This window comes from Pan troglodytes, chromosome 18 (genome assembly GCF_028858775.2).
Source record: "Pan troglodytes isolate AG18354 chromosome 18, NHGRI_mPanTro3-v2.0_pri, whole genome shotgun sequence".
Lineage (NCBI taxonomy): Eukaryota > Metazoa > Chordata > Mammalia > Primates > Hominidae > Pan > Pan troglodytes.
In genome coordinates this window covers 26,292,758-26,304,823 of record NC_072416.2, presented here as the reverse complement: position 1 = coordinate 26,304,823, position 12,066 = coordinate 26,292,758, and the positions used below count along the sequence as shown (strand labels likewise).

The following is a 12,066-nucleotide window of genomic DNA, read 5'->3' as shown; positions in this document are numbered from 1 at the left end:
CACAACAGGTTATAGGTACCTGAGCCGCTCACTCCACATTCAACTCACATGGGCCACTGCCAGGCACGCGGAGCCTACCCCAGCTCTCTCCTGCGCCTGGTGACCTCCAGCTCACCTGGAAGAAGTTGATCTGCACGCTGCCGTTGCTGAGGTGCAGGATGATGGCGCTGCGGGTGCGGAACCAGGTCCGTAGGTAGGGCAGCCGGGCGAGCTCATCACCTTCGCGCGGCGTGATGTTGGCACCTGCCTTCAGCAAGTGCTCGCTCATGTAATTGCGGAAATATTTAAGGAGGGTGATCTGGATGAAAAGTAGGTAAGGGGTTCCAGAATTAGAGTCTGATCCTCCAGCACAGGTCCCACTTCCGCAACACCACGCCCCATGGGCCGGACGGCACTCACCTTCTTCATCAAGGAGTTGGGATGGGAACTCACGGTGAGGTAGGACTCAGTGCCGTCACGCTCTATGTACTGCAGGCTGTCACCATCATTGTAGAGGATGAGGCGTGTTGAGTCATTGAAGAGCACCCCCACGCTGTTATCACAGAGCTGATACCCTAGGGATCGGTGGAGAGAGGTCTCAGAAAGGGGGAATAGGAAGTGGGGAGTGGGACCGGGCGTGGTGGCACATGTCTGTGATTCCAGCACTTTGGGAGGCTGAGGGAGGAGGATTGTTTGAGCCCAGGAGTTTGAGACCAGCCTGGGCAACGTAATGAGACCCCATCTCTACAAAATATTTTAAAAATTAGCTGAGCATAATGGTGCACGCCTGTAGTCACAGCTACTTAGGAGCCTGGGAGTTTGAGGCTGCAGTGAGCCATGATTGTGCCACTGCACTCCAGCCTGGGCGACAGAGCAGGACCCTGTCTCTGGAAAAAAAAAAAAAAGCTGGGGAGTCAGGGAGCACTGGGAGCTGGAACTGGGAGGCCTGGGATGGAGAGAGGAGGGCACTGAGAACAGTACCTGGGAGCTCAAAAAGGCCAGAGTCTATAACAACTGAAAAGGTCACCTGGCTGTGCCTGAGTCACCCACCTGTTCTGGAAGAAACCTACCAAGGCCGTACTTGTCCGAATAGTCCACCCACTTGCTGACCCAGAAGATGGGGATGCAGGCAGGATCCTCAGCCTCCTCTGAGACAGAAACAGACAGACAGTTAGTTGGTCAGGACCAACCTCTTCCCCTCTGCTCCACACATGTGGCCCACACCAGGGAACAGGGAAGCCTGCTGGGCACCCCACCTGGGCTCAGTTGAGAGGCCTAGGGCCCCAGAGAAGAGCAAAGCAGGGCCTCTGCTGCCAACAGGCTCAGACAAGCAGCAGCACAGACATCTCTGCAGAAAAAGTCTCAGCACAGCGCACCAAGTTCCACTCACTCCTTCATTCCACTGACCCATTTACTGAAGGCCTACCGTGCCAGGCACTGTTGCAGGTACAGTGAGCAACAGACAAAACCCCAGCCTCCACGGAGCTTACACTGTGGTTGTAGGGGCAAAGACTAATCAATTTAAGTATGGGCAAAATATCAGTGACTTCTATCATGGTAAGAGTCAGAGACATCTAATTTTCCAGTTTGGAGTAATTAAGAAACTGTGAAGACAGAAGCCAGTTGCAAACACATCAAAATGTTATGTTCAGTGCATGCAACAAACCCCTTAATTTAAATCCAATAAACAAAGAAGGACATGTTGGACTACGTTGGGTGAGAAGTGTTATGGAGAACTATGCAGTGGGCAAGAGGATGAGAAGCACCAGCAGAGGGGCCAGGGAGATGCTCACAGAGCTGACACTGGAGCAGACACTTGAAGGAGGCCACAGTGTGAGCCATGTGGTGTCTGGAAGAAGTGCTTTCATGCCAGGACCAGGGAGAAAGCCCTGAGGCTGCAGTACATCTGGGTCTGTTATTTCAAGGGTCTTGAAGAAACAATAGGAACTTACTGAGCAAAAGAAACAGTGTATGAAGGTGGCACATCGAGGTGCTAGAGTAAAAAAGATGGATCAGAAAAGGCGGCAGGAGCCACGGAAGCAGGGCCTTGGATATCAGGAAATGGGGAAACCAATGGTCCTATGGAGACAGGGCCTGAACAAGTCACCAGTGCTTTGTTGGCCAAGGCTCCTCCTGCCTTTTCCAGATGCCCCAAGCAATCCTGCCCCGCCCAGGGCCCCGCAGTACACACCTTGCCTGACCAGCCCACGCTCCGAGGGCTTGGAGGCATTGACACTGTGCAGCTGCTGCAGCATGTCAGTGAGGTGGCAGTCGACCACCTCACCTGTCTCTCGAACCACTGGTTCTTCTTTTTCCCGGGGACGCTCAGGCAGGGGGTTCTCCAAGCCTAGGAAGGTGACAAAAACAGGGGCGTTGGGAAGGGCACGGGACTCCTCTGCCACAGCTGAAACTCTTCCGAAAGAAAAATTCTCTTAGCTACCACTGCTTTGGGGAAACTGATTCAATGCCTGGTTATTAGAGCAGCAGCTGCCATGCTCAGGTGACAGGCACATAGTGCTCACTGTGAGGCAACAGATCTTCAGAAGCCGTGGCCTCTGACCCAACGGTGTGGTGTGGCCCTGCAGGATGACCTGCCACTCAGGCAAACAGCTTGAAGGCACCAGCAGCTCAGAGCTGCCCAGCTTTGAGCAAAGAATGGAAAGCATCTTCAGCATCCAGGCAGATGGAAGGGCTGAGTAGTTCAGTTCATCCACAGAATGGATTCAGTAGGCATTTAAATAGAAACACAAGAAATTTTTTTCCACCCCAAAATTTGCTTTATATGCTTATTTATAACCAAAAAAGCTTGAAAAGATAACATGAAATTTTAACGCTGATTATATCTGGGCAGTAGAAACACAGATTATTTTTATTGTCTTTTTGCTTATTTATTTATTCCCCCACCAACATGTGCTAATTCTCCTTGTATAATATAAAATGTTTAAGTTTTCAATTAAAAAACGATGTCATGATAGGGACTTGGGTATGAAATAATAAGATATTAGGGATTTGCTTTAAACACTCCAGCAAGGCCAGGCCCAGTGGCTCACACTTGTAATCCCAACACTATGAGAGACCGAGGCAGGTAGATTGTTTGAGCTCAGGAGTTTGAGACCAGCCTGAGCCACATGGCAAAACCCTGTCTTTACTAAAAATACAGAAACTAGCTAGACATGGTGGCACACCTGTAGTCCTAGCTACTTGGGAGGCTGAGGTGGGAGAGTCACTTGAACGCAGGAGGTGGAGGCTGCAGTGAGCCATGACCTTGCCACAGCACTCCAGCCTGGGCAACAAAGCAAGACTGTCTCAAATAAATAATACTAAATAGTAAATAATAATTTTTTAAAACACCAGTAACAAAAAAGGCAGGAGGCTGGAATAAATAAAACAAGTCTGTCCAAATGTTGATAACTAGTAAAAATAGATGAAACATGGGACTCATCATACAGTTCTCTCCACCTTCGGGTAACTGAAAATTTCCTTAAGTTTTTAAAATGCTATATGAAAAATTAAAACTGAAAGAAAGAAAGTAGGAGTCTGAGGCAGGAGGATCACTTGAGCTCAGGAGTTTGAGACCAGTGTGGGCAAGACCTCATCTCTACCAAAAATTTAAAAATTGGTCAGACGCGGTGGCACATGCCTAAAGTCTCAACTACTTGGGAGGCTGAGGCTGGAGGATCACTTGAGCCCAGGAGATCAAAGCTACTGTGAGGTACGACTGTGCCACTGCACTCCAGCCCGGGAGACAGAGCAAGACCCTGTCTCAAATTAAAAAAAATAAATAAAAGCAGAGAAATAAGTAATCCTTTAAAATATAGCCCAAAGAATAAAAATATCCATGAGTCTATTTCAGACACAACCAAATAAATAAATCAATCGGAGAGAAGGAACAGCTCTTCCTTACAGAAGAATTCCAATTATTAAATGCAGAAAAAGTGAGGAAAAGAAAAATTACCATTAGAACATCACTCTAGGCAGGGCACAGTGGCTCACACCTGTAAATCCTAACACTTTGGGAGGCCGAGGAGGATCACTTGAGGGCAGGAGTTTGAGATAAGCCTGGTCGACATAGTAAGATCTTGTCTTTACAAAAAAAATTTTTTTTTTTTTTTTTTTGAGACAGAGTCTTGCTCTATTGCCCAGGCTGGAGTGCAGTGGTGAGACCTCGGCTCACTGCAACCTCCGCCTTCCAGGTTCAAGTGATTCTTGTGCCTCGGTGTCCCGAGTAGCTGAGATTATAGGTGCACACCACCACGCCCGGCTAGTCTTTTGTATTTTTAGTAGAGACAGTGTTTCGCCATGTTGCCCAGGCTGATCTCGAACTCCTGAGCTCAGGCAATCCACCCACCTCGGCCTCCCAAAGAAAAAAATTTTTTAATTAGCTGGGTATGGTGGCACATGCCTGTAGTCCTAGCTACTCTGGAGGGTGAGGCAGGGGGACTGTTTGAGCCCAGGATGTTGGGGCTGCAGTAAGCTATGAGTGAGCCACTGCATTCCAGCCTGGGTGACAGCAAGTCCTGAGACCTGTCTCAAAAAAAATTCCACTGTAATAATTGCTGCAAGGTATGTAGGAACTCTGGGGAGTTTTTTGTTGTTGTTGCAACTTTTCTGTATAAGCCTAAAATTATTCCAAAATGAAGTTTAAGAAAAACCAATACCTAAAAATTGAAAACTGAAAAATGAACTGAAGTTGTACATCAAATTGGTGATATATCCACAGAGAAAAAAAAGTATTTCAAGTGACTTTTTAAAACTATGTATCCTTAGTGAAATCGAAATCATACCACTCCACTCCAGCCTAGGAGACAGAGCCAGACCCTGTCTCCAAAAAAAAAAAAAAAAAAAAAGGCCGGGCCTGGTGGTTCACACCTGTAATCTCAGCACTTTGGGAGGCCGAGGCAGGCAGATCATGAGGTCAGGAGATCGAGACCATCCTGGCTAACACAGTGAAACCCCGTCTCTACTAAAAAATACAAAAAAACAGCCGGGCATGGTGGCGGGCGCCTGTAGTCCCAGCTACTCAGGAGGCTGAGGCAGGAGAATGGCGTGAACCCGGGAGGCAGAGCTTGCAGTGAGCCGGGATCACGCCACAAAAAAAAGGGAAATTTTTATGTTTTTCAATGAGTCATGAAAAAGTGTTAGAAATTTTTTTAAAGGCCAGATGTAGCAGCTCATGCCTGTCATCCCAACACTTTGGTGGAGGTGAAAGGATCGCTTGAGCCCAGGAGTTCCAAGACCAGCCTGGGCAACATGGCAAAACACTGTCTCTACAAAAATTAGAAAAATCAGCCAGGCATGGTGGTGCATGCCTGACAGTCCCAGCTACTTGGGAGGCTGAGATGGGAGGATCAACTGAGTCCTAGAATTGAAAGCTGCAGTGAGCTGTGATTGTGCCTCTGCACTCCAACCTGGAAAATAGAGGAGAGACCCTGTCTCCAAAAAATTAAATTAATTCAAGTGATTTGAAATAATTTTTCAGGCTTGGCATTCAATCCATTTTCTTCTTCTTGGGCATGGTACGTTTATCCAGCCATGGTAAGGTCAGTCTTTCCTGGCAGGGCCGAGGAGCAGATGGGCATTGGAACCACGGATTGAAGGACAGAGGCCTGTCCTACTCCACACCTGAGCTCTCGGCCAGGGACTAAGCTGCACAAACCCCTACAACCTGGGCTTTCTCTGGGGGGTCTGCTCTCTTACCCAGACCCTTGTTGTACCTTTATTGAGGACTGTGAGGGGCTTCCGGGTGCTGGGGTCCAGGCTGCTGGGAGCAATCGAAAACCTCGGTGGAATGGTCAGGCAGGTGATGGGGAGACGGGCAGGGATATAGCCAGAAGTAAAGAACTCGTCGTTAAGCAGCTCGTTAATGGTTGGGCGGGCAGTGGGATCTGTCTGAAGCATCTTCTGGATGAGGGAGGCGGCCACGGGGTTGATGTGCTGGGACAGAGAGAGGGACAGCCATAAGCAGAATGTGAAGGGGACCCGGAGTACAGTACGGCCTCAAAGGAGCTGCAGGTCCCCAGCCCACATGCAGCCCCCAGTCTCAAATACACCACAGGTCAGTGGTTCACAACTTGGTTCAATGCCAAGTTCTCCACTGTCAGCTTTACTGAGCACCATTGACAGAAGGGTGGCCTGTGGCCAAACACCAACTCACTTTCCTAGCACTCACTATGTGCCAGGAAAGCATTCTAAGCACGCCTGTGTTTAGCTCACTTAGCCCTCACCAACTCATCTAAGGGGTGGGGATCTATTATCATCCCTTTTTCACAGAAGAGGAAAGTGAGGCACAGAGAGGGTGAAGGCCTTGTCTAGCTGGCTTGATTCCATGCTGTCTCTGACAATGAACTGACACTTTGTGATGGATTTACTATGTCTGTCCTTATGGTGACAGGCCTCCTGGCTTCACACAAGGACACTACACTTCAAACTGGCTGTGTGCTAGGCTTCTGCAGGAAGCAGCTATTCCTTTAAATGTATTTCTGTTGGTGGTTGTGAAAATGCACACCACAGCCGGGCGCGGTGGCTCACGCCTGTAATCTCAGCACTTAGGGAGTCCGAAGCAGGTGGATCACAAGGTCAGGAGATCGAGACCATCCTGGTTAACACGGTCAAACCCTGTCTCTACCACAAATATAGAAAAAAGTAGCCGGGCATGGTGGCGGGTGCCTGTAGTTCCAGCTACTCAGGAGGCTGAGGCGGGAGAATGCCGTGAACCTGGGAGGCGGAGCTTGCAGCGAGCCGAGATTGCACCACTGCATTCCAGCCTGGGCGACAGAGCGAGACTCCATCTCAAAACAAACAAAAAAAAAGAAAATGCACACCACTATGCCATTAGGAAGCCCTGGGATTCACAGTGATTCATAATTCTGAGAGCACTCACCACATGCAAGGCACTCTGTGAGGTGCTCCAAGGCAGGAACTCCACTTTATAGATGGAAACTATGGTTCAGAAGATGCAGGCCAGGCTGGGCATGGTGGCTCACGCCTGTAATCCCAGCACTTTGGGAGGCCAAGGCGGGTGGATCACCTGAGGTCAGGAGTTCGAGACCAGCCTGGCCAACATGGTGAAACCCCATCTCTACTAAAAATACAAAAAAAAATACAAAAAAAAAAAGCCAGGCGAGGTGGTGGGTGCCTGTAATCCCAGCTACTTGGGAGGCTGAGGCAGGAGAATCGCTTGAACCTGGGAGGTGGAGGTTGCAGTGAGTCAAGATCATGCCACTGCACTGGGCAACAAGAGCAAAACTCCACCTCAAATAAAAAAAAAAAAAAAAAAAAAAAAGATGCAGGCCATTTGCCCAATGTGATCTCGCTAAGTGGCAGAATCCATTTGAATTAAGATAATCCATTTCTAAAGCTTAAGCACTTTTGCCTCCTACTCCTTCCTACCTCCTTTGTTTTTTGCTTTTTACACAACTTTTGGGTTACCCAGTCTCTTGAGAATCTGCCAACTCTCTCCCCCTAGAAAAAATGCTTATGTGCACATAACATGTCAAGTACTGTATGCAATTTCAGACACAGGCCCTCTCAAGCTCTGTGGCTACCTTAGAGGTGGGATAGACCTATTTCTGGTCCTAGGATATTGCTGGGCTCCATAAACAGCTTCTGGGGAAAACAAAATAAATGTAAACTTAAAGCATCATTAGTCACCTTGGGAATACTGTATTCATTCTTCTTGATCCGGAGGTAGGTCTCTTTTAGGCAAGAAGTCTCAAAAGGTGGTTTGCCCACTAACAAGGTATACCTGTAAGCACAAGGTAGGATTTGGCACCAGTCTCCCAGCCACAACCCAGACATAAGAGAAATCATCTCAGGGTCAGAACAAAGGTCAGGCATCCTCTGGACACTCACTCTAACTCTGGGGCCCCTGAAGACAATCCCTAAGTCCACTAAGCAGTCCCAGGAGCCATGACATTGGCTAGAATAAGCCCTCAGCAGAATACACGTGGTGAGACCAGGATTCTTAAGGGCCAGTGATTTTTTAGCTATAGCCTGTGGTCATCTAGGACTCTGTGCAAGGGCCTCAGATGCTGCCTGTCATGCAAAACAGGTCAAAGGGCTACCTGCGCTTACAGAAGCAGCTACACCTTTAGCAGTTCTGTACTTAAGTCTTCATTTGAAAAAACCCCACTGCAAAGACGTATGAAAGCCATTGCTACAACTCATTTCTAACTCTCCAGTACCTAGGCCCAAAACAAGAAAGATAACACCTGAAAAGGCCCAAGCCTCTGCCTGCCACCAACCGCTGCTGATGGTCTCAATCCAGACAGACCACTGGCACCTCATCTTTCAGTCTGTAACTCCTGGCCTAATTTCCCCCACCATGCTAATGCTCATCGGTGTTTAAGACCTTATTGTGCATGGGAATCACCAAGGGACCTTGTTAAAAATCCAGATTCCGATCCAGTAAGTAGTCTGGGTCCTGAGATTGTGTATACAAGTTCCCAGATGATGGTGATGCTGCCCTGTGGACAACTCTAGCAAAGGACTACAGTAAGGTTGTGGAGACTCTCCCTCCTCCTCCTCCACTGTACCCATGACCTAGGCTGCAGAAATCCGACAGGATACGCCAGTGACAGGGAAAGATATGACAATTAGGCTTTGTTTGGGGATGACTTGTCCCTTGGAGTAGGCTTTCTGTAAAGCAGGCCGAAAGGTCCACAGAAAAGGTCAGCCAGGTAGGATGTCCCAAAGTTGCCCCTGCTGAGACCAGGTAGGTCCAGAGACAACTCCCAACTTACATGATACACCCAATGGACCACACATCCACCTCGAAACTGTGCCCTTTCTTGCTCAGCACCTCGGGAGCTATGTAATTAGGAGTCCCACACAGGGTCTTCTTCCTCTCCCCGTCATATTCGACTTTGGTTGCCAGTCCAAAATCCCCTGGGACAGAGGGAGGAAGAGTGGGTACTTAGATGCCAGCCTCTGACATCTGTCAATGCAGAAGGCTAGTTAAGGTTTGACCATCCAGAACCAGGGCCATCTGATCCCACAAGCCTCTGCTCCTTGTATGTAGCAAGGCTTGCCCAGGAATCTTCCTCCCATGCTGACACCAGGGAGGTGCCTCCAGTGACACTTCTCACCCCTCCTTTTAGAAAGGGGCTATGCTTTGGAACAGGAACTGACAGGGATAGTAAAACTCCAGTGCCTTCAAGGATCAAGCAAGTTAACCTCCAAGACTTGGCAAGTCTGTGAAGAAGTAATAGGGAGAAGTAGAGACTGTGACAAACAAGTCTGAAGGGGACAGCTGTTTTCCAGCCCAGCAAAGGGCTGCCCTAAGAAAATGCTGTCCTCATATTACTGGAGCTTTCACCTGTTTAAAAGGAGCTCTGAATCAAACTTTTTGTTCAATCAAACCTTCCAATTTAAAAAATAAAAACAAATTCAAATTCTTTGTAAAAAAAAGAAAAATGTTGTATTGGGGCACAAAAAAATAATGCATCTGTAGGCAAGATACTGACTTATGGGTTCTTTGTCTCCTTCCTTTCTCCCAGTCTCCTCCAAATTCCAGCCTCTTGTAGTGATGTCAAGCACCCCTGCAGTCTCAGCAACTCACCTATTTTCACCTCCAGATCTTCATTCAGGAAAAGGTTGCCCAGCTTGAGGTCTCGGTGAATAACTCGGTTTCGGTGCAGGTACTGGCAGCCAAGCACAATTTGCCGTAGGTAGTATCGGGCCTCAGGCTCAGTCAGCGCTTTCCTCCTCTTGTGCAGCTCCAGGAGAGACTGTGGGTGGGAAGGAGAGGGCAGGAGGGATGGGGAGGTGGATTGAGGCCGGTGGGGAAGGGAGAGGGTTACCAGGCAAAGGAAGCACAGGACTGGACTCTGGACTCCCAAGGGATGAAAGAGGGGTCTTGGTGGGTTTCTCTCCTTCCCTATGCCCCCACCCCAATCCTTCTCCAGCATAACGGCATCTGGACCCTGCCTCAACACTGTCCACAACCATTCGCAGCACCCCTTCTCCTACTAGCTTCCCCCCTTACCTGGGGGTCCTCTCTCAGCCCCACTCCGGAAGCTCCGAGTCCCCAGCAGCAGATCCCTTTCCTGACTCTTATCTCCCCCGGAAGGTCCGAAGTCTGGCTCCAACTACCCCCCCACACTGACCCAGCTCCACCCCAGAAGCTCCCAGGGCGCGGCATCACTAACCTGGGACTCCTCCCTGGGCACACCAGGGCCCTAGCGTCCATTACCAGCACCCCTCCCCCCAGCACCTCGCGTCCAGAAGCTGACTTCCCTATCAGCAACATGACTCAGACTCCACTTCACTGGAACCCCCTCCTCTAGCAGCTCCCAGAGCCAAGAAGCCCTTACCAAAGACACTTTCCATACCTAAGCGGGAGGCTCCCAGCACCCTTCTCTAGCAGCTCCAAGTCCCAGGCTCTCCCTTGCTGGGCACTCTTTCCAGCAGCTCCAGGTCTGGGCGCTCCAACTGCCCCGCAGGCAGTTCCAGTTCCCCAGCAGCGACACTCACCCTCCGGCGGCAGAGCTCCAACACCACGAACACGAAGTCGTTGTCCTCGAAAAAGCCGTGGAATCCTACGACGTGCTGGTGGGCGAGGCTGCGGTGAATGGATATTTCCATGGACATCTTCTCCCTCTGGTGCGGCTTGAGAAGCAGAGACTTAGGCACAATCTTGCCCGCGAACACCTCCTTCGTGTCCGCGTCCGAGATCTCGAAGCACTTGGCAAAGCCGCCCTTGCCCAAAAAGCGGCCCCGCACATAGCGCCGCCGGCTGCGTGGGTCCACTAGGACCTCTGGGATCTCTTTCGCTGGTGGAGCCGCCGCCGGAGCTCCGGGAGCTGCAACTCCGGGGACCCCGGCTTTCCCAGGGTCGGCCGGTGCCCGTGCCAGCTTCCCTGCAGTCACTGCCGCACTCATGCTCCCGAAGCTGCTCTGCAGACCTGGATCCGAGCAGAAGCTCCGCACCGCTCCGCTCCTCCCCGAATTCAAACGCGGCGCTGGGAACGTTACAAAAGCCTGCGCGCCACTGATTGGCCGCGGGGATTTAAAATCCAAACCCGCCCGCCGCGCGGCACCATGGGAGCGCCCTGCGCAGCAGCAGCCTTTAAACCCGGACCCAGCCGGGGAAAACCTGATTGACACGGACGCCAGAACACGTGGGATAGCCTGGGAAACCAAACCCGGCGTGGATGCGGAGACCCAGCCCCGAGAGAGGAGGAATTCCTTCGGGGTTTCTCCCTTTCTCGGGCGTCCGGGAAAGCTCCTGCGGTTCACTTGCGCCTCCTCCAGGAAGCTTTTACTTAAATCTTCCTCCACCTCGGGGCCAGGGAACAGTAGCATCGCCATCACCTGAGAGCTTGTTAGAACCGCAAAGGCAAACGTTCAGGCCCTACCGCAGACCTCCCGAGTCAGTGTCCGCCTCTCAACAAGACTGCTCAGGTGATTCCTACACATCCTGAAGTTGGAGAAGCACAGTACCAGAGCCCCCATGATGCAACGAAGCTGTCTGGTCTGCTCGCTACTGAATTTCCCAGGGCCTAAAATAGTGGACACTCAGTTTCTTGGTCAGAGGGAGGGAAGGTTGGAAGAATGCCTAGCAAACTGGCAGGTCATAGCCAAATGTGTCTTGCGGGGTTTGGTTTGGCCGCCCCCCACGCCCCCCCCCTTTTTTTGTGTGACGGAATCTTGCTCTGTCGCCCAGGCTGGAGTGCAGTGGCACGATCTCAGCTCACTGCAACCTCTGCTTCCCGGGTTCAAGCAATCCTCCCGCCTCGGCCTCCTAAGCAGCTGGAATTACAAGCATGCACCACCATGCCCGGCTAATTTTTGTAATTTTAGTAGAGAAAAGGTTTCACCATGTTGGCCAGGCTGGTCTTGAACTCCTGACCTCAGGTGATCTGCCCCTCGGCCTCCCAAAGTGCTGGGATTACAGGCGTGAGCCACCACGCCCCGCCACTGTAAAACATTTACAGCATTTAAAAGAGGAGCTCATAAAAGTTGGGATTTGTGGCCTTTACTGAAAAAAATCAGCTCTAGCTACTTACTCCGTGCCTACATGCTTTCAGTTTGCCACAGTTTCCAGCTACACCCGTTTGTTCTGTAGGTACTTGAGTGGCAACCCTG

At 50.4% G+C, this 12,066-nt stretch overlaps 1 protein-coding gene across 3 annotated transcripts in view; it reads right to left on the bottom strand.

The window, feature by feature from the left end:
- The window catches only part of PLK1 (polo like kinase 1), a 12,641-nt gene extending 575 nt beyond the window's left edge, over window positions 1–12,066 (bottom strand). The window contains exons 1-10 of one of the 3 annotated variants that reach the window (XM_063796862.1): window positions 11,988–12,066; window positions 10,453–11,480; window positions 9,539–9,707; window positions 8,721–8,865; window positions 7,630–7,723; window positions 5,694–5,913; window positions 2,171–2,326; window positions 1,050–1,127; window positions 400–554; window positions 116–298 (exon numbers count right to left, since the gene is read on the bottom strand). In XM_063796862.1, the coding sequence (XP_063652932.1) occupies window positions 116–298; window positions 400–554; window positions 1,050–1,127; window positions 2,171–2,326; window positions 5,694–5,913; window positions 7,630–7,723; window positions 8,721–8,865; window positions 9,539–9,707; window positions 10,453–11,289 (2,037 nt within the window). In that variant the 5' untranslated portion in view covers window positions 11,290–11,480; window positions 11,988–12,066. The remainder of the gene's footprint in view (window positions 1–115; window positions 299–399; window positions 555–1,049; window positions 1,128–2,170; window positions 2,327–5,693; window positions 5,914–7,629; window positions 7,724–8,720; window positions 8,866–9,538; window positions 9,708–10,452; window positions 11,481–11,987) is intronic. The other 2 variants (XM_063796863.1, XM_001163623.7) reach the window with 2 other exon arrangements.